Source organism: Natator depressus, chromosome 5 (genome assembly GCF_965152275.1).
Source record: "Natator depressus isolate rNatDep1 chromosome 5, rNatDep2.hap1, whole genome shotgun sequence".
Taxonomy (NCBI): Eukaryota; Metazoa; Chordata; order Testudines; family Cheloniidae; genus Natator; species Natator depressus.
This window is the reverse complement of record NC_134238.1, coordinates 13,531,610-13,553,833: the sequence shown is the minus strand read 5'-3', so window position 1 is coordinate 13,553,833 and position 22,224 is coordinate 13,531,610. Positions and strand designations below refer to the sequence as shown.

Here is a 22,224-nt window from a genome sequence, read left to right as displayed (position 1 = left end):
GGCCTTTGGTTTGCAAGTCTAACAGGGCAGCACCTTTGCAATAGAGTTGTTTTTTTTTTTTTTAAGAGGGAAGCGTTCATCTCTGCCACAGGGCAGTGAGCCAACACACGTACTTGGAAGACAGCTCTGTAACAGCCTGGCAAACCAACTGAAGATATCTCCCACAGCTTGGCTTGTAAACCCGTCAGGGTGGGGCCCATGGCTTGCATGTCTGTACATTACTGAGCAAATTGTGGGCACCGTATGAATTAATAGTATTGGCACTGGCATCCAGAGCGGTGCCACAGGGTCCTCTTTAAATATTCATCTCTGTTCCCCTCGGTATTGTGGAATGTTGTCAGTGCCACTATAAACCCATTTCCCTAGGGAGCTTTTGTATCCGTAACGTGGGGATAGTAACTATACCGAAATTCTAAGCCATTCACACTGAAAAAATGATACCCTCTGTGATAAAACAGTGTACATTGCACGGGTGCAGGGGATGTAATTTCTCAATGGCCTGGATATGCCAGCTTCTCTCAATGCGAAACAGGTGTGTCCCCCCCAAAGGCAGAATTTTGCTCCCTCTTTGTAACTGTAACTATATAAAAAATCTGTCACATTTTTATATTACTCAGGTTTCTTTAATGGACAAGAGAGAAGTCCTTCCAAAAGTTGCAAATGTCTCATTTCCATCAGTTGCTCTTTCTTGTTGAGGCAGCTTAGAGATGGGCAGCCAAAGAATTCTGTAGATACTCATTTAGGAGTTGAGAAATTGGAGATGAATCAGAACGTTGTGGTCCTCATGTTCATCCTCTTAGGCAATGCAGAATTGTTTCCTACAGCATATTTTCCAGGGCTTTGGTCTGGTCCAGTTTAGTTCTCAGTGACTAAAATAATGGAGCTCCACCTACTTCCTTTGGAGAGACTGTTTCATGCTTCATTGGTCAGATTTTTTTCCTAATATTCAGATCAAATTTTCCTTTGTTTAATTTCAAGTTTCATCACATCACTCCTTATAGACTCATGGATTCCAAGGCCAGAAGGGACCATTGTGATCATCCTAGTCTGACCTCCTGTGTAACTCAGGCCATAGAACTTCCTCAGAATAATTCCCAATAGATCTTTTAGAAAAACACCCAGTCTTGATTGAAAAAGTGCCAGTGATGGAGAATGCACCCCAACCTTTGGTAAATTGTTCCAAAGATTCATTATTTTTATAATTAAAAATGTGCACCTTATTTCCTGTCTGAATTTGACTAGCTTAAACTTCCAGCCCTTGGATCGGGTTATAACTTTCTCTGCTTTGCAACACCCTAAGCAGTTCCTTTCCTTCCTTGCTGTTTATACTCATCAGACACTTGTAGGCTGTAATCTTTCTGTGTATCTTACAATCTTATATGGCCCCATCACATTAGTATCTGAGCATCTCACAATCTTTCTGTATCCTCACAATGCCACTGTGAGGAAAGTAGTGCTATTATCCCCATTTTACAGATGGGGAACTGAGGCACAGAAAGGCCAAATGCCTTGCTCCAGGTCACACAGGGAGTCCATGGCAGAGGAGGAAATTGAATCAGATTTCCTGAGTGTTAGGCTAGTGTCCTAATGACCAAGGCGTATGTCCAGTTCTTTTACTCATTAAGTAAATCCCTCCTCATATAGTTGCTCTTCTCCAAATTCCCTCTGGTTTGTTGGCATCTCTGTCATTGAGGTGCTGCATGCAATAATTTACATGCAGTCTCACGAGTGCAGGGGAGGACTATCACCTCCAGGGCAATGCCTCTGCTTCTCAGCTTAAAATGGCATTAGGTTTGGTTGGTTTTGTTTTTTCATCACACTGTATAGAAAGTTCCTGTCCAGTTGTCCAGTGTCAGCCCCAGGTCACCTTCAGTATTGTTGCTTTCTAAGTATTTCCCTTCTCATAAAGATCTTTATTTTAGATTGTATTTGTCCAAGTTAGAATCTCATTTTTTCCCCTTATAAACTAGTGGGACATGTAGTCCAACAAAAAAAAATATCTTTTATCCTAGTGAGCTTTTTCTCCAAAACCTTTAGTGTGAAATGGTTATCAAGAAAGAAACCAAAGGCTGTTGCTTTATCTTAGAATCAAATAGAGGAAAGCCAGTTTGCACTGTAACCCAGCTGTCTAGGACAAGGTGTTCGGTCGCCTCAAAGATCTCTCCCTTCCGGTTACTGCATTTTATAGAGTTTTCTTGTGTTTCCTGGGTCGTCTGCTTGGGCTTTCAGTCTCCAGCCCTACTTTATAAAGGTTCAAGGCTTATCTATACAATGATTTAGAGCATGACAATCTGGGGTGTGAATCTATAGTGCTAACCTGCCATGCACGAAGTGGACCCTGCTGCCATGCACTAAATGTTCTGTAGTGGTCTTAGTAAGTCAGTGTGCGCTACGGCAGGCCAATGCACAATAGATTCACACCCCAGCTTGCCGCACACTAAATCGCCACAGAGACAAGCCCTGAGTCAAATCCTATAGCCTGTGGCCCAAATTCTGTTCTCACTTATTGAATATCTCCATTGGAGTCAATGGATTTATGCCAGTGCAACTAAAAGCAGAATTTGACTCTTTAGGAGAGTTTGCTTTTCCCACTCAAGTCTATGGCAGTTTTGCTTAAGCAATGCGTGCAGAATCTGGCCCATTGAAAAAATTACATGGGATGTCCAGTTTCTTCTGTCCAATTAGCACTGACTTGAGCACCCAAATGCTAGACACCTACACTGAGCACCTAAACTTAGCTGCCACCATTTGAAAACTCAATCTTTGAAACAACTAAACTTGATCCATCCAGAACGTTTCTGTAGTCATCCCAGTGTCCTATCCCAGATAGGAAGCTTCTGTCAAGACTTCCCGTCACTGGAGGCAGATAATTTTTGGACAAAGGACTGTGCCACATTTACCAAATTCTTCAGTGGTGGTTTGACTTTCTTTATACAAATTCTGTGGTACAGGTTGATGGTTTTAATTCATGCACCTGCAATCTTTTTTTTTTTCCCCCAACCCACACAGATAATTTTCAAGATCAGATGAAACGGGAGCTGGCATACAGAGAAGAAATGGTGCAGCAGTTACAAATTGTAAGTTGTCCTTCTCTACAGGAAATGTTAGGAACCATCCCTGTACTCTCTTATTTACATTGTTAAATATATTCCTCAAATTTTGTTTAAGCAATACAAGTGTACTATTACTGAGCCCATGTTAACTTCTACTTAGTCAGGCTTGAGCGTGCAGTTCTCTCAGCTGGTTTGAAGTCTAATTACCAGGAGATTTACTTAGAGCAGTGGTTCCCAAACTGGGGTTCGCAAAATGTTACAGGGGTTTCTTGGGGAAAAAATTCCCTAATGGCGGACAGAGCTGTCCCTAGGGACCCTGGGCAGCCCTGGTGCCAGCAGCCCGGAGCCCCTGGACTTCCAAGAGCTAAGCAGATCAAACCAAGCATATCTATCACACTGAGGAGATTTAAACTTCAAGACTCCTTATAAGAAATGGAAAGGGAGGTGGATATTTTTTGCTGTTTTTAAAATTAAATAGGCAGCTAGTATTGTTTTTAAAATTATTATGAAGAACAAGTTTAAGTTTTGTTGCAATGTGTGTCGTTTGCCTGGACTGCTCAAGACCTGAATGCTTGTGTAGGAGGAACTCTGAGTTGGCTTCTTAAGTACCTTCATGCTGTTTCATATCTGATACTCCTTGATGAAACATAGGAGCCTTGTCTTATAACAGGCTTATTCAAAGTGATACAAGCTATGAAAGGGAGATCTTGGAAGTGTTGCCGTTTTCATAATGTAATAAACATACTGTAATGATAAATAATAATTAATAATAAATAGTGTGGAAAAAGCATGTCATAAAAACAAATTTTATATTTCCAAGATCACTGCTTTTATAATTTATACTCAGGTAAAGGACTAAATCCCTGGAAATATTCATGTTTAGGAGGGGGTTTGCGAGACTTGACATTTTAGTGAAAGGAGTTCACCGGTTGTTAAAGTTTGGGAACCACTGACTTAGCGATACAGTCAGCAGGTGTCTGCAAGGTTCAGCTAAATGGGAACGACTTTCCATGGGTTGACTCAACAGAGAGATGTACATCTTCAGTGAAACTGAGGACTTGCCTACACCAGTCTAGTGAACAGTAAGCAATTAAATGTCTCCGTATTGTGCTAGCAATGGTCCCCCATCATAGATGCACACTGGGTAAAATTCACCCCTCTGCAAAGGGTTGGCATCAGGCCCAAGTTTTAAGTTGTGCGTAGAGAGAGGTAAATAGTGGTGTCCCCCAGGGGTCTGTACTGGGACCAGTCCTATTCAACATATTCATAAATGATCTGGAAAAAAGGGTAAACAATGAGGTGGCAAAATTTGCAGATGATACAAAACTACTCAAGATAGTTAAGTCCCAGGCAGAGACTACAAAGAGCTACAAAAGGATCTCACAAAACTGGGTGACTGGACAACAAAATGGGAGATGAAATTTCATGATGATAAATACAAAGTAATGCACTTTGGAAAACAATCCCAACTGTATGTATAAAATGATGGGGTCTAAATTAGCTGTTACCACTCAAGAAAGCGATCCTAGAGTCATCATAGATAGTTCTCTGAAAACATCCACTCAATGTGCAGCGGCAGTCAAAAACACGAACAGAATGTTGGGAATCATTAGGAAAGGGATAGATAATAAGACAGAAAATATCATATTGCCTCTATATAAATCCATGGTATGCCCACATCTTGAATCCAGCGTACAGATGTGGTCGCCCTATCTCAAAAAAGATATATTGGAATTGGAAAGGGTTCAGAAAAGGACAACAAAAATGATTAAGGGTATGGAACAGCTTCCGTATGAGGAAAGATTAATAAGACTGGGACTTTTCAGCTTGGAAAAGAGACGACTAATGGGGGGATATGATAGAGGTCTATAAAATCATGACTGGTGTAGAGAAAGTAAATAAGGAAATGCTGTTTACTCCTTCTCATAACACAAGAACTAGGGGTCACCAAATGAAATTAATAGGCAGCAGGTTTAAAACAAACAAAAGGAAGCATTTCTTCACACAACTCACAGTCACCCTGTGGAACTCTTTGCCAGAGGATGCTGTGAAGGCCAAGACTGTAACAGGGTTCAAAAAAGCACTAGATAAATTCATGGAGGATAGGTCCATCAGTGGCTATTAGCCAGGATGGGCAGGGATGGTGTCACTAACCTCTGGTTGCCAGAAGCTGGGAATGAGCAGCAGGGAATGGATCACTTGATGATTACCTGTTCGTTCTCTCTGGGGCACCTGGCATTGGCCACTGTCAGAAGACAGGATAGTGGGCTAGATGGGCCTTTGGTCTGACCCAGTATGGCCATTCTTATGTTCTTATAGACTTGTGGTGACTGTTTGCATAGGGATGAATTTCACCCATTTGCAAAAAGTGATTAACAGCATTAAGGGTCAGATTTTCAATGCACAGCAAAATTTATGCAAATGTAGCTGTTAAACATTACATATTCGTGTAAAAAAAATATGTTGCTCATGAATGTGGATGTCTACACATATACCCTTAGGTCTTTGTATGTGATTAGTCTGTTTTGAAAATTTGGTCCCAGAGGTTTAACCTAGACTGACACAAACAAAGAAATTAGAAGTTGAGATTGCTGCACATCAAAGAACTGTGGGTAATCTTTCACAGAGAAAGAAGTATCTAGTAAATGGAAGGGTTTCAGTTAATGTTCATCTTGTAAGTGCCAAACCTTCTTCATACACAGTCATCAGCCTGGTGTTATTCAACACTTCCATGAGACAGGCTTCCCAAATATCCCCGCTTATCTAGATCAGTTTTGCAACTGAGGATCTATATTTTCCTTGAGTCTGTCGTAGACCCTGGGATTGTCCAACCTTTGGTTACTGTCATGACCCAGAAGATGATGTTGGAACACTAAAGTGAAGCTGAAGGCCAAAATGATCAAACACATGCACCTGTGGTGAGACACCCATGGGAGTAGTTTGGTTTTTCAGAGATGCTGGGCTCCCCCACTCCAGCTAACTTCAGAGAGATTTCAGTGGAAGCTGGGGGTACTCAGTATCTCCAAAAGTAAGGCCACTTATTTTGGACCCCAAACTCTGGCCGAAGAAAACCTGACCATGTTTAAGAAATTATTTTCATGTTTTGGGATTACTGCTGTTATTCTCCATCCCTTTCTCTCCCCCACAAATTTTGAAGCATTATTTTGCTAATACACTGGTCTTTGCCATGAGACTTCCACTGAAGTCAGGCAAGAACATTTGTCAGACCTGTATATAGTTTAGTAGCAATAGCTGGAGATCAATGTCCCAATCTGGCAAATGTGTAAACAAGTGCTTTTAACTTTAAGACTTGAGTAGTTCCATTCAGTTCAATGGGACCACTTTTGGGAGTAAAATTTAAACAAATGTGTAAGCGTTTGCAGAATTGGGGCCCAATTAGCTCTCTCCCCTCCCATCCCCCGGAATCCTCTTGTTTTGGCTACACTTGCAGCAGACTACTGTGGTCATTGATAATCAGCTAAATAGCATAACCTCCAAACCACAGTCTGAATGGAGCACCTCTGTAATGCTTATAGGTTTTGAGGAATCAGAGTTCTGAAGTTATTTCCTAAACTAGATCTCCCAGATTTCCTTCTCCATCCAATCAACTAGGAACATTTCCTTAATTTACAGCAAATGCAAAAATCACAAGGTTCAGTGTTTTATTGTTTTCATGAACAGGAATAGAAATGTGATCATGGCAGTTTATGCCATCTTTGTTTCCCAATGCCTGCTAGAAATATACTAAATGGTTACATAGCACTGCATGGATGTATTTACAGTGACAAGCTCTAACCTGTATTTTTAAGCCCTGTGTCAAAAATCTAGGGGTCTGTTCTCCATTCACTGGGATTGCCTAAATTCCATTATTGTTTAATTTTGTCAGAGTATTAGGGGAAGAATAACAACTCTTTAGGCCAAATTCTGATCACATCTGTGCAGCCCCATTGATATTGGCAAGCCTTCTTCAGTGCAATTAAGGTCAGAATATGGTCCTTTGTATTTAAAGTATTACTATAAGATAGTGCAGCAAATAGCTGATGATTTCTTTAAATTCAGTGCAAAAATCTTTGTTAATATTTTGATTGAGAATTTAAACACGCAGTCAGTACATTTGAAGTTAAGCTTCCTACGGGAACTGTAAGCCATTTACATACAAGGGTATTCTGTATTGTTACATATGGTTTTAATCTTTATGGGCCAAATATATCTATGGTATAACTCCATTAACTTCAGGGGATTTGCATCATAGATTAATTTGGTTGAAAATATATGTACGTTATGGGTACTTTGGGAATCATCATTTGAATTTCTTGATTTTTTTTGTTGTTGTGCATCTAGTGATAGCATTGCAATAATTTAGTTGTCTGCACTGAATTTCCTTTTATATTGGAACAAGAAGAATATAGAGGAGAACTATTTGTTGCCTATTCAAATAAACACGCGGGCCAAATTCTGCTTATATTTTCACTGGTGTGTAACTGGAGTATTTTTACTAACTTCATTGGAGTTAGTCCAAATTTACAGTGTGTAACTGACTGCAGAATTTGACCAACTGCATTCATTTAACGTAAAAGTCACGTAAACACACTGAACAAGTTTTATATGAATGTTCTCACATGTATAGGGTCATGTAATGTGAATATATTATCTGTGCATGTTTATTTCAATGGGCAGAACTCCAGAAGAAAATGGATATGTCTTTAGCTCCACACCTCATGATATTAAAAACAATTCTTGGAAAATAATGTACCATGCGTGCACTGTATGATTTTCAAACACTTATAACTTTGCTCATTCTAAACCAGTGGCTCTCAAACTTTCCAGACTACTGGAAGGAGTCTGATTTGTCTTGCGTACCCACAAGTTTCACCTCACTTAAAAACGACTTACTTACAAAATCAAACATAAAAATACAAAAAGTGTTCCAGCACAAAGTTGCTTACTTTCTAATTTCTACCATGTAATTATAAAATATAAATCAAATGCAATATAAATATTGTACTTGCATTTCAGTGTATAATATATAGAGCAGTATAAACAAGTCATTGTCTCTATAAAAAAAATTTTAGTTTGTACTGACTTTCCTAGTGCTTTTTCTGTAGCCTGTTGTAAGAATAGGCAAATATCTAGATGAGTTGATGTACCCCCTGGAAGACCTCTGCGTCCCCCAGAGGCATAAGTACCCCTGGTTGAGAACTGCTGTTCTAAACCAAAGTTGTTCAGGTTTGGTCATTGCTGACTAAGCAAGTGTTCATTTGGAATTTTAAAAATACTGTAAGCATTTTGGGGACCAAAAAATCACCATTGAGCTGAGACCAAGCATGAGAGAGTTTAGCCTGAGGCATCATTTTTGGGAAAGTTGTTGTCAAGGAGATGAATCTAATTTTCAGATGCCACTTATTATCGCTTCCAAGACTTTCTAATGTAAATGACAATTGTGTCTTGATTGTTAAACAGTATTTGAAGCTCCTGCCTCATGTGCAGCTAATACTTACGTTGAATGCACGTTCTTTTGTCACACTTCTTGAATTACACTGTGAAATTGCAATGCAGAACACTTGATAGATAATAAATTGCTAAACCAATAACATTGGATGAACTGGAGTGACAAGTATCTTGAAGCCACGTATCAGTCTTGAAGTGCCCTCTGCTGTTTCCATGTGATTACTGCACTTTATGGCAGCCAGGACACTTCATAGTTTTAAAGCTCTCCATTAAAAACGTCAATTAAAATAATGTTCAATCAATACGTTTACTTTTAATGTTTTTTCCACTATGGACTTAAAGATTATTTTATGACTTCCTGACAGGCAGGCGCAAAATTAGTAATTTCTGGAAAAATTGTGGGCCAAATTCAGTGCTCAGCTACACGCTCTGCAAAGGGTATTGACTTTGGTGCGGGTAAGTGACTGCAGAATTTGGCCCAGTGTGGGTTTTTTTACAGCAGTTTGACCTCAGTGTGAGCTACAGCAACTGTTGTTGAGAAAAGAGTTGATCAGCAGCAGGTTCCTTCACTATGTGCACTATAGCTAGTGGGAAATGTTCCAATCTGTTCGCTCCTTCTGCTGAGAAGAAACGAATCATCGCCTCTAATGAGAAACTGGATTTTAAAACATTGGATTCCTCTCCCTCGCCAAAACCTGACAAAGCCTAATAGTTATGTTTGGAGAAAGAATACATGCTTGAAGTAGAATACAATGGCTTCAGCCAGAATGGTCACCACACTTTACCTGATGGCCCATGAGAATGAAAATCTTCTGCTAGAAGGGTGGGGTAAATTCGGATCTACTGTAAATGGGTACAGCCCTGGTTTATAGTACGTCTGATTTTGGTCCAACTTGACCAAACTGATGAGCATCTCCAGACTTCAAAAACTAACCAGCTACTCTCCTGAGCACCTGCTTGAGACTCAAGGTCCAACAAATCTGCTAATATGTTCTTCTGAGCAGTTGCATATTTATCTGTGCACCAGATGGGAAAAGCCTGGACAGCAATAAACGGTGGGCAACATCCCTGTGTTCCTGAGATGGACAGAGCACAGTGGTTCCCATCAAATGCTTCCGTTTTGATTTGACTCTATCGTGGTTTCTGATCGACGTCTCTTATATTCTTGTATATCCTTGGATATTTTGTCTGTCAAATGCATCCTGCGGGTGAGGAGAACACCCTTCATACTGTCTTCCCATGTGTGGAACAGATCAGAGGTGACATTTTAGTCTGTTCGGGGCTACAGAAAAGGTTACTCTGTTGTTATCCTATGATTATAATTGAGCTCTCCAGAGGGTAACTAATAGACCCTTCTACACGCTACAGTGTAATGCAACATTGCTTTTAGAAAAGCTAGGAATGTAAACCATTCAAATGGTGACCTCACTTTCTATTTGGACTTTATTTTAAAGGGACTCTGGCAAATCCCCCTCTCTCTGTTTGCTCAACTTTGGGCTAGTCACAAAGTTCAGATCCATAATTTGATCCAACTGGAATTTCCTCAAAGTTTAGGGGCATCCTTTCCAGGGCTGCATTTTGGAGCTCTCTCTATTTCTGGCCTCTTTGAAGAACCGAGTAATCCAGTAGCTATTTGACTGCAGAATTGATGTCTACCTCTCAGTCCTGCCATTCGTGCAGGTTTTTAAATGATCATGAGCCACCAAAAAATAAAATTCTGCAGAACAATTTGATTTTTTGAGGGCAGGAGACCACATTCCTCATTGAGTCCTTAATGTGCTACTGTAATTTTTAAAAAAACAAACACCAATGGGGTTGCATTAAAATTAAATAGCTCACAATTTATGTTGTATGAAGGATAGGCCCTTTGTACGACCATGGTGTTCAGTATATGTGTGTGAGTGTATCTAGTTGTATGTGAACGAGTCAGATTAGGGCCTGTCTGCCATTCAGAATTCTCTGGCTGCGAGTAGCAATGCAAATCAGTGTGTCAATGGCATTACCAGTTTGTTTCTTTGCCTAAAGTTTTTAGAATAGATTGACCTTGGCAAGGATATTAGAGGCAGAAATCAGTCTTACAGAGTGGCTCTGGATTCCTTGAGCCCAGGCCTGTTCTCAGCTGGTACTTATGTCCATTGATACCTAGCTGACTTTGTAAAAAGTGGCTTTGTGGGGTCCCATTGTTGTTTCTTACTGATTTCCAAGTCAGATTTTCTCACTTTACAAATGAAAAGATGTTTCCCTGCCCTCCCCACATATACCTGCCAGTACTGCAAGCTCAGTTCTCTCCATCTCATGCATTATCGCCAGTAATGGAGATACTGCAGGCCAAATTTCTGTGTTTGATGACACTGTGCAGCCCTGTTGTCTTCAAATTCTGCATTCATATGACCTCTTTGCAGAGAGACAAGTATAAACAAGAGCAGAACTTGATCCCACAGTTGAGCTTAATTAACAACCTTGGTGAATGAGCTGGAATAGAATCCAGCTCTCTCCCCGCAGAGTTGGTTTGGCTCTGCTGGCGTATAGAGCAGTAAAACTTCCTTTTCCTGCTGATGTCAGCATATAAGAGACTGAATACACACCACAAGCTGCTCTGTTGGGTTAGCAGCTGCCATTTTATCTAGTCTTTTGGTTGCTAATGGCCACTTTTTAGTAAACTGAACCTGTACCTGTGTCCGTGAATGTGCTGTGTTAATAAGATGGAACAGTGCTCCTTTCCCAAGGTTTGGTAAATCCAGTCTCTAAAAGGATTTCATTTTGGAGTCAGTGGTTGTAAAAAGTAAAAATAAAGCGGGATAAACTGAATAGCTTTCCTTTTAGGTAATTTTGTAATAGGGTCATCAGCACTATTTTAATTGACTGAAAAATGGTTGTCCTATGTATCCAGAGCCAGATTTCCAAAGGGGCCTGAAACTAGCCGCTGCTCGTGCATGTTCACAAAATCACTTATGCATGCAATTTTGGTGCTCTATTATTTATACATATGAGAGAATACACATGCAGCATACCTGATTGTCACTTTTTTGCACTTTGTGCAATCAATTTACACTAATATCCATGTACGTTACTACCCAGTCACAATGGAAGAGCTTGGTACTCACTCTCCACAGTTGTTAAATGATTGCAGATTGCACAAGAAGGAAGACACTAGAGAATCACACCCTTCCAGTGCAAACCCATTTGCATTGAATTTATGCTCCAGCTGGCACATGCTAAATGGAGGTTTGTGAATGCATGCTTTTTTGGGTCGATCCGATCTGGTTTTATGGAAAAATACCACATGCATAAATAGAGGCTATGTTTTGAAAGTCTGGCTCTAGAAGCAACTTTTGATGTGTGTATTAAACTACACATCTGTTTCTTTCCCTCTATGGATATTCTTTCTGGTAGGCTGGTTGTGTTGGCTAAACCATATTCGACTAATTTTATGTGTCTACCCACCTGGAGCAGTTTGGCTAAGCAGATTATTCAGATACAGAGTTAAAACAAGGGCGCTGGACAAATGGAGATTCCAACTTTCAACCACACAGGTAACGATTTCAAGTCAGTACAGTGAACCACGTGTATTTCACATAGGATGACGACACAATGATGGAGCTACTTTCAGTGGATGGTGCACAGAAACTCCTTTTCTGTCGCTGGTACCAGTGCACATTCTTGTGACGTAGGATATAAGAACATACTGGATCTTCATGTCTATTTGAAGATCGTTCCTGCTCTTCATGTTATCTCTATCGTGATCACCACTGCAAAAGCATAAAAACGGGGGACCCTGTTGTCAGAGAAGAGCATTAAACTCTGCTAGTTCCAATGCAGCTGTGGAGACTTGAAATAGAATCTTCCAAAGAGGAACGCAAAAGAAGATTTGGTACTGCCCTATAGCTGAACTCCTTCTGGAACAAAATGGGAATTTCCCTCCTGGCCTACAGCTACATATTTTTAAAGGTAAAATGGACAGAACTACACGTGGAGAAAAAGCTTGTCATGCCAAATATATCCGAGAAATTACTTAAGAACAGTTAACTTGTAACAATATAAGCCTGTTATACTTGCGTGGTCTGTAAAACCTTGGCAGATCTCCTGCATTCATGCCAGCCGTCCAAGTGGATGTTGCTTGCTGGCAATTGCGTGTGTGGCCAAGATTTCCACACCTTGTGGTGAGAAAACCGCAGTGCAACTATTTGTAAAACACTGATTGTATTAGTGTTTGGGCGTCTCACATTCAGTTTAACAGCATTGGCTGTGAGTCACTCAAATGAGTAACCCAGTAAAATATATGTATATAATCCCTGTTTTGAAAGACTGCTAATTTACCAGCCTTACACTATATGCTGGAGATCCCTAGGTTCAAATAGTGCAGGGCCATTGGAAGGAGCAGATTCCACGAGGGAGAGCTCTCTACTGTGATCCAGGCTCTGACAGCAGGACACCCCAGCAGCCCTCTCCTGTTCTGAAGGGAAATGGAGGCAGGACTAGCCATTTAAACATCTTGGCTTTAAAAATCATGACGTTTTTAGGCCACCTCTTTCTGTTTTTCTTTCTCCCCTTTTGTACGTGTGTACTCCTCTCTCATGCTGTTCGCACCTGAGTGGGAGGGGAATACTTCTTGAGGGACCAGAGCTAAGAAGGCTCATGCATTTGTTCTCTCTGACATCTCGTTGTTGTAGCTCCTGGGCACCTTCTTGTAATGTCAGGCTGCTTTCATTCAGACTGGCCTCCCTTCATTGGCGTTTCCAGGGTTACTCTTGAACTGTATCACAGTGGTAGCCATGTTAGTCTGTATCGGCAAAAAGAACGAGGAGTACTTGTGGCACCTTAGAGACTAACAAATTTATTTGAGCATAAGCTTTTGTGGGCTAAAACCCACTTCATCGGATGCATGCGTGGAAAATAGAGTAGGAAGATTATATATATAAATAAATATACACACACACACACACACAGAACATAAAAAGATGTGTGTTGTTATACACACTATAACGAGAGTGATCAATTAAGGTGAGCTATTATCAGCAGGAGAAAAAAACCTTTTGTCGTGATAATCAGGATGGTCCACTTCCAACAGTTGACAAGAAGGTGTGAGTAACACTAGGGGGCGGGAAATAAACATGGGGAAATAGTTTTACTTTGTATAATGACCCATCCACTTCCAGTCTTTATTCAAGCCTAATTTAATGGTGTCCAGTTTGCGAATTAATTCCAATTCAGCAGTCTCTCGTTGGAGTCTGTTTTTGAAGTTTTTTTGTTGTAACATTGCGACTTTTAGGTCTGTAATTGAGTGACCAGAGAGATTGAAGTGTTCTCCAACTGGTTTTTGAATGTTGTAATTCTTGATGTCTGATTTGTGTCCATTTATTCTTTTACGTAGACACTGTCCGGTTTGGCCAATGTCCATGGCAGAGGGGCATTGCTGGCACATGGTGGCATATATCACATTGGTAGATGTGCAGGTGAACAAGCCTCTGATAGTGTGGCTGTTGTGATTAGGTCCTATGATGATGTCCCCTGAATAGATATGTGGACAGAGTTGGCAATGGGCTTTGTTGCAAAAATAGGTTCCTGGGTTACTGTTTTTGTTGTGTGGTGTGTGGTTGCTCGTGAGAATTACCAGGTCTCTCATTTACTCCCATATGTGGTTACCGAGCACATTTGATGATGGATAACACTGAGGTATGGTAACTTACACAAGTACACAGGTACCCTGAGTATAATACAGATACTCTTGGATGCTGGGGGGTTCAGTGTAATGAAAACCAGAACAGGACCTTAAAATAATACAATTAGGGACAACTGAGATGGACAGATTTTAAAAAATAATTTCTTAGGTTAAACCTACAAAATGTATGTATGTGAGTGCAAATCCATGTCTTCCTGTGTCAAATATGCAGTTGCATATGCAAAGTGGGTCATTGACCTCTTTCATACATTTGCACAGTTAGTTACCCCTTTTTGCTCATGCAACTTCAGGCTTTAGGCCTGACTGATCTATCTCGCTTACACTGGTTTATTTGAAGATACTGCTGATTTACACTGGTGTAACTGAAAGCAAAAGCAGGTCACTCATGCAATTACCGGTTTGTGGCCCCAAATGGTTCATTTTGCAATCAAGATGAAGGCACGTCTGAACATTTAAGTCAGTATCAAAAAATGGTAAATCTAAAGTAGTTTGGATTCCCAAACGTGAAGAAATGTTGGGTGTGACAGAGTTTTGCTGTATTCTGTAGCCTACTGCATAAATCATTCCCAGCTCCAATATTTTCTTATATCTTTTTCTATGTTCTCCTTCCATTTTTCATTAGTTACTGATTCCAGTGTAGGGCCTCTCAGTGGTATAAATCAAGGAGAAACTTATAAAGTCCAGCAGGCTATGCTGATATAAATGAGTGGAGAATGAGACCCTTTCTTTTGTTTGTTCTTATTGTATAGGGGTAAATACTTTTGCCCAGTTTATTATACAGCAGCTGCTTTTTGCTGCTAGGTTGGTTGGTTGGTTTTTCTAGATTACTGCTATAAATTTTTGTTTTTTAAAAAAAGCCTTTCAGAACTTATATATTACATTGGTTTGTAAGATGTGGTGTGTTGTTTTTACTTTGTCTCTCCTTCACATTTGTCCCAACTGCTTAAAGATCTCATTGCTTTATTTCAAACCACTCTTGTCCTAAAATATTACAGTGAGGCAAAATAAATTAACTTCCAAGGAATCCATCGTATTGAAGGATCTGGCTTTGACACCTTATTATCAAATTCTTGGCTTTCCGCAATGGCTTTGTCTCTGTGTCGTTGCAGATTCCCTATGCAGCAAGCTTGATCAGGAAAGAAAAGCTCGGCACGCACCTCAGCAAAAGCTAAAAGGTGAACTTGTTAAAAAGGAATGTGTATTTTGGCAACTAACTCATCATATTTCTAATTACTGCCATTGCAAGTATTAAGAGATTCATTTTGTGAGGCAGAAGCGATGCTACCAGTACTAGCCTGAAAGCTCTGATTTTGGCTTAGTCAGTACTCTGGCCTGATGGTAACTATAGAGGGGTTCACCCATCATGCATGTGGTACATGTCCAGGATTTGGGTTTTCCGAGGGACAGCATGCTATAAATGAGAGGAAGGAGAAGGAAATGGATATAATGCTATGGTGCACCTGATCTTTAAAGACTTGCCAAACTTACTCTTTTTTTTAAGTTTCAGAGTAGCAGCCGTGTTAGTCTATATTCGCAAAAAGAAAAGGAATACTTGTGGCATCTTAGAGACTAACCAATTTATTTGAGCATAAGCTTTCATGAGCTACAGCTCAAGTGAGCTGTAGCTCACAAAAGCTTATGCTCAAATAAATTGGTTAGTCTCTAAGGTGCCACAAGTACTCCTTTTCTTTTTTTTAAATAATTCGTATTTTCAGTGATGTCTTGCACCTGCTAATTTAATTCCACCATCTCCTCCTGATGTTGATGGCAATATTGACCAAGTTTATGATTTTCCAACACCATTGCTGGGTTCTTCAGTGCTGTCTCTAATTGGCAGTCTTGTATATTCTATAGGCAGAGTAGAGAGGGATTTGGACTCAAAGGACCAGATCCTCAAAGGGACTTGGGTGCCTAAAGCCCAGATTTGGGAGCTTAAAGCCCAGATTTAGGCACTGCTGCGATCCCCAAAAGCCCCACTCAGCTACCACCTAACCCTGTGGGTGCCTAAACTCACTCGGTTCCTACATTTTTGCTGTAAAAGGTCCTCTAGGTGCCTAAGTTTCTGCCCCTGGGCATGCACACTGCTGCTTCAGGCCAGCTCCATAGAATCTATCTCATGCCTAAGCTCTGGTGCATTCCTCAAGCCAGGGGAAGACAGGTGTTGCTCTGTCTCACCTGCAGGGCCTGAGCTGGTAGGTGTGCTCTGAGCATGTCTAATTCCACACAAAATGCATAGGGACTCCATTATAACCTCTAGTCCAGTACTCACCCAGGATGTGTGAGATCCCAGGTCAAGTCCCCCACCTGGCTGCTGAGGAGACAGGATTTGGCCAGGGCGTTCCACCTCTCAACTCTTAGGTGAGTGCCACAACCACTGGACTCTAGTATATTCTGGTGTGGGTCTCCCTCAGTCTCTCTTGTAGAAGCTGTTCTTTAAATTAAATAGTTAAATATTAATTGGGCCACAGACAGAATGAGAATCGCTCTGTAGCCCAGCAAGAGGGGAAAAACCATTGGTCATATTCCTTGTCCTCATCAGGCAGATGAGAGAATCGAGCCAGGGCCCCACCTCCCACATGAATACACTAGCCCCTCGGCTAATGGTTATGGGATGGGAGGCCTCCTCCTCCCACCCCCATGGTCATTTGGTGGGAAAAGGCCTAGGTGCCGAAGTCACCTGACTGCAGGAGAGGCGTTCCCGGCTGTGGATGGCAAGCAAAGAGAGGTGCCTCCCTGCAGCCTGGATTTAGGCGCCAGACTCCATGAGAGGGGCGGGGCTTAGGACAAATCCCTCTCACTGGCAGTTCCCGTTGGCTAGCTGAGGCAGCACCCCACCTAGCCTGCTGGCTTTTGAGAATCCCATTCTTTGGACCTCTCTCTTCCCCTGCGTTGTATAAGGAACTTGAGCACCTAATTCAGGCTTTATTATATCCAGTGATTATTCTAGGCACCTAAGTCCCTTTGCAGACCTGGGCAAAGGCACTGCAGGAAGAATAACATTCCTAAAGTTCTGGGAGGATGAGGCAACTTTGGAGGTTCCATTACCAGGTGGTGGAAGTCCCTGACATTTTTGTTTCTCTTGTTTGTCTGGCAAAGCAAAGAAGGCTGGGAGGGGGAGAGAGACAAAGCATATAGATGTGGCGGTGAGTTACCATGTCACAAACTCTGGATTGTGGCATCACTGAATAAATCCCTCAAAGGGAATAGGGAGATTAGAAAAGAGAGAGCTTCTATTTACACACCGCGATCATGGTAATCCTCACTGGGAAGGAATTATAGAGAAAGTCTGGGGCATTTGAACAAGGTTTTGATAACTTAGATTATTAAAGCTTGTCCGCACGTTGTTGGAAAAAAAACTGATTTAAAAATAAAAAACTTAGACATAAACAGAGAGAAGCTAGATTGATAACTAACACTCCCTGCCCCCAAACAATCGCATAGCTAGTTACACAGGTCAACATGACATTCAAATCATTCTATTTTACTCCATATAGGTTCTTCTACCACTCTCATTACCCTACTATCTGACTGCCTTCCAATAGATTCTGTATTAAATACCAATTTAAAATACAATTAAAACATATTAATAAATTTAATACTAAAAAAAAAATCCCTAAGGTAGAGAGGGACCTCCTGTGGAGTAATTCAATAAAGTGTTGATCTAAAAGCAAAGCGTTTGTCCGAGCATGGCATTAGCCCTCTAATGCTCTTGTGCTAGAGGTCAGGTTTTCAGACCCCGATATGCACCGCACAAAAGCTGTTGGCACCAGTGAGATGACAGTGGCATCACAACCAGCAATGCCTCACGTTTATGTGCGGAAAGAGCGAAGGATTGATGCATTTCTCATGCTGTTTTTGTTTTCAGTGACATCCCTGCAGACAACAGGGATTTCTCTAAGTAGACCCTAGTGCTTTTGAAAGATTAGTGGTTACTTAAATGCTAAGCTAAATCAGCCAAGCAGAGAATCACGACCATATTGTTAGAAGTAATTTCTGATTCTCAATGTGCCAAGCCAAAAGGAGTTGCCTCAAGGGGAAACGTGTGCAAGCAAAAAATACGCCGAGGGAGGTAAAGAAACTTTGCATTGCTGAGCAGCCACAGGCTACTCAATTAATGCCTGATGTGAGTCGCCCTTGAAGTATCATCTCTCCTTCCACTGCCAGCAGGTGTATTGTGAACGTCCAGGGGAAGAAGCTTCTTGTAACAATGTTCAGCCTCCTTCCAATTAACCATATCATGGTTTTTAGAAAATGCTCTGTGTCTCTCAGCAAACCTTTGTGTGGTTGGCACTGCTGCTTCCTTCAGCTGCCCTGACGTGGGATAATGCTTGTACTCTGTATTGTGATGGATTGACCACACTTTGTTAACTCTTTGCATTTCACCTTTAATGCGAGGATCTCAACGTGCTTTACAAACATTAACTAGCTAATTCTCACAAAAATGCCTGTGAGATGGGTAACTTGTTATTTCTAGCCCCTTTAATGGATGGCATTAATTGCGGCACAAGAAAGGTGGTGGTTTGCCCAAGGTCACATAGAGAACCAAGAATAGAACCCAGGAGTCCTGACTCCATTCTCCTCTTTTAACCACTAGATGACACCCTTGATGAAGAAGTACTCTTTTACCTGTTTCATTTGAATTTACTGTTGTGAAATAAAAGGGATACATCCATTTTGTAAAATTGAGTAAAGAAATAAAAAAGTGCTACCATAGATAAACCCTCATGTTCACACTCTCTCTCTCTCTCTCTCTGTCTCTCTCAATAACAGAAGCACAGGATCCTCTGCAGCTGTTGTCTTGTAAGATACAACCCACCACTCAGAAATCTGATTTGTATAAAGACTGAGAAATGGAAGGGCTTGGGAATTTAAAATGCAAACAAAAAAATTCAGGTTCCTGTGAGCCCAAGGACAAGTGACCTCAAAGCATCATGGACAACCATGTAAAATAGAATGTAGCAGCCATTTATTAGTAAAAACAAAAACAAAAAAATCAAAAAATGCCTGTCCTGGATCTTTTGGTGGTACCAAAGTTTAAGTCTCTGTGTTTTTAGAAGGACAACTGAACTTGACAGAGTCTGAGAAAATGCTTTTGAAGCACATGGAGAAGCTGCGAAAGGAACTGCTAAACCTTTCAACGCCACAAACACTGGAAGCATCTGCAAGTTCATCTTTTGCTGTTGAATAGTGATTGTTTTATGGAAAGAAATGTGTGTCTTATCAGATGGGCCAGAATCACCTTTGACTGAATGGAAGGAAAAGCATTAGCCATACACAGTGCTTTTGAAAAGCAGACTGAAAATTCTAACGCCCCCTTCCTCCCGGCCCCCCTCCTCCTCCTCCTCCGGTACTTTGCCTGCTGTATGAATTAAGATTGTACTCTTCTGGAAATATTTTACAATTTAATATTGAGTGTAATTAAGAATATAATCACTTATCAAAAAAAAAGGTATTTAACTCTGTTGTAGTTTCTTTATCATTCATGTGGATAAAAAGTCTATAATAAAAAAAAAGAAAACTGACATAATGTGCTTTGCTGTAGTTTCATGGTACATTGATTTGCTAATGAAAAGAACAGGAATTCTGTACATGGGGACTTTTCTTCAAGGAAATATTTTAGCTTGCAATCATTTAAATGCATTTACTCTTAAAGTGGAAATCCATTTAAATGGTTATTAGAAAGTAAAGTTTGGCAGTGGATGAATGAAGTTACTGGAGATGTAGGCTTTTTAAATGTGCTCTGCAGTTTTAGCTGAACTCTTCTCCCATTAGAGTCAACGGGAGTTTTACCATTTACATCAATGGAGTAGACTTAGGCCAGTTCTGGGGGCTTTTGAAATCACACCCATAGTCTGCTAATGTGTTTCCAAATTATATACAATATGATTGCTTTAATGTTGTTGGGTAAAATTCACCCCCCTTCAGGTGACCCACTTTAGGTCCTAGACACCATGTGATCCTTCAGTGTAGAGGTTCTGGGGTGTGAAGGACCTTATATGCTCTCTCAGCACTATTGTGAGTTTTGCCTTTGGTCCAGGCCTCACCCAGCTGAAGCTGTGTTCGTAAGTTGTAAAGAGGCTCAGGGCCAGACCAAAGTGGCATTAAGTGTAGTGGAAAGAAGGCACTCTGATGGAGGTGCAAACTGCAGAGGCTGCAGGTCCCATTGCATGCTGGGACCTGTAGCTTCTGCAGGATGTCTCTCTTCTAATAAAATTGAAGGTGTCCATTAGTTATGTAGTAGAACTCCCTTTAACCCTCAGGTTGTGCTTTTGACCACTCTTGTTTTAGAGTTGGATGAGCATCATTGTATCAGTAAGGAAGCTTATCCAGTTAGAAGAGGAACCCTTGCAGTTTCTAAATGGGGAGCTAATTGTCAGAGCTGCTGAGTGCTGTGACAGACCCAGACCAGTGGGATACAGGAATCTGGTAGAAGGCAAATATACTGGCCACTGGATAAACAGTTTTCTGTTCCCTGAGTGACCAGAGCAGGGGCTGCCCTAAAGCAATCGGGAACCTGCTAGAACCATTTAAGACAGGCAAGCTAATCAAGACACCTGAAGTCAATTAAGAACTTTCTAGAATCAATTATGGCAGGCAGGCTAATCTGGACACCTGATTTAAAAAGGACCTCCCATCAGTTAGTAGGGGAGTGTGCAAGGAGCAGGGAGTGAGAAGGCATGCTGCTGGAGGACTGAAGAGTTCAAGCGTGATCAGGCTTCAGGAGGAAGATCCTGCGGTGAGGATAAAGAAGGTGCTGGGGGAAGGCCATGGGGAAGTAGCCCAGGGAGTTGTAGCTGTCACGCAGCTGATACAGGGAACATTGTAGACAGCTGCTATCCACAGGGCGCTGGGTTGGAACTCAGTGTAGAGGGTGAGCCCGGGTTCCCCCCATCCCCCCAACTCCTGATCGGTCACAGGAGGAGTTGATCTGGTCTGTGAGAAACACCAGAAGGGAAGGTCTAAATTGGAAAGAGATCTGGCCTGTCCCCGACCCACTAGGTGGGACACAGAGACTGTGGGGATTGTTCTCTGTTTCCCCCATGCTGGCCAGTGATGAGGTTAGCTGAGTGGACGGCAGGTTTGAGCCACTATCAAAAGTGGCCAAACTGAGAGCTGCTGTGAATCTCTGAGGCAAGCAAATCCGCCAATAAGCGCAGGACCCACCAAGGCAGAGGAGGAACTTTGTCACAGTGCCCACAGCTCCTATTGACTCCCCACAAGCAGATACTAAAGTTGTAGTCTTTTTAAAAGAAAAAGCATTTATCCTGTAACCCAAGAAAATAGGTATGCCCTCTGCTTTGCAAGCTGCATTGTAAAAACACTGCTCATGTTCACTCCAAATGCACTGTACATCAAGAACTGAATTGCCAACAGGATGCAAAGAAGAGTTAGATTCTGTGCACCCGCTTTGCTGGATCATAGAATCTGGCCACACCTGGTGTGTGAGAATCGTTCTATAAATACGACTAAATGATATCTGCAATCTGAAGTAGAACACTAAAGTCTCATTACTGGGAATACTATCTAAAACAAGCCTATAAGATTTGCCATACCACAAGAGACCAACAGATTCCTCAAAGGAATGCAAAAAATCTTATAAAACACCTGGCCAGTGGCAGATGAGGGAATACTTTTTCCCGAGTCCAATTCCTGATCTCTTTAGACATTAAAATCATATTTCTTTGATTTGCTACTGGATGATTTCCATATTCTACTGGAATTGACTAAGCAGGATGGCATGGCACCAGCCAAAGAGGTCTGGATAGACTTGATCAAAGATTTTGATGTCATACCTTGGCACTGTTGTTCCAGTTACTGACCATGTGTTGTGGCTTTAGGATTCTTCATAGTCACGGTGACAGGGTCCTATTGGGTTCTGGGGAGGTGGGCGGGCGCAAGCCCACCCACGGCTAAAGGACCCTCTCGCAGCCTGTGGAGAGGATCCATTGAGCCCAGGAACTCAAATGATTACAGGGGACAACAGAAAATATAACAAGGGCAAGTGTGAAGGGTCATGGAACCAAGATGGAATATAGGCTGGCC

General features: G+C 41.4%; 1 protein-coding gene across 1 annotated transcript in view; it reads left to right on the top strand.

The window, feature by feature from the left end:
- The window catches only part of SKOR2 (SKI family transcriptional corepressor 2), a 41,641-nt gene extending 22,217 nt beyond the window's left edge, over window positions 1-19,424 (top strand). The window contains exons 7-9 of the mRNA XM_074953887.1: window positions 3,010-3,077; window positions 15,291-15,356; window positions 18,952-19,424. Coding sequence (XP_074809988.1) covers window positions 3,010-3,077; window positions 15,291-15,353 — 131 coding nt within the window. The 3' untranslated portion in view covers window positions 15,354-15,356; window positions 18,952-19,424. The remainder of the gene's footprint in view (window positions 1-3,009; window positions 3,078-15,290; window positions 15,357-18,951) is intronic.
- The last annotated feature ends 2,800 nt before the right edge of the window (window positions 19,425-22,224 follow it).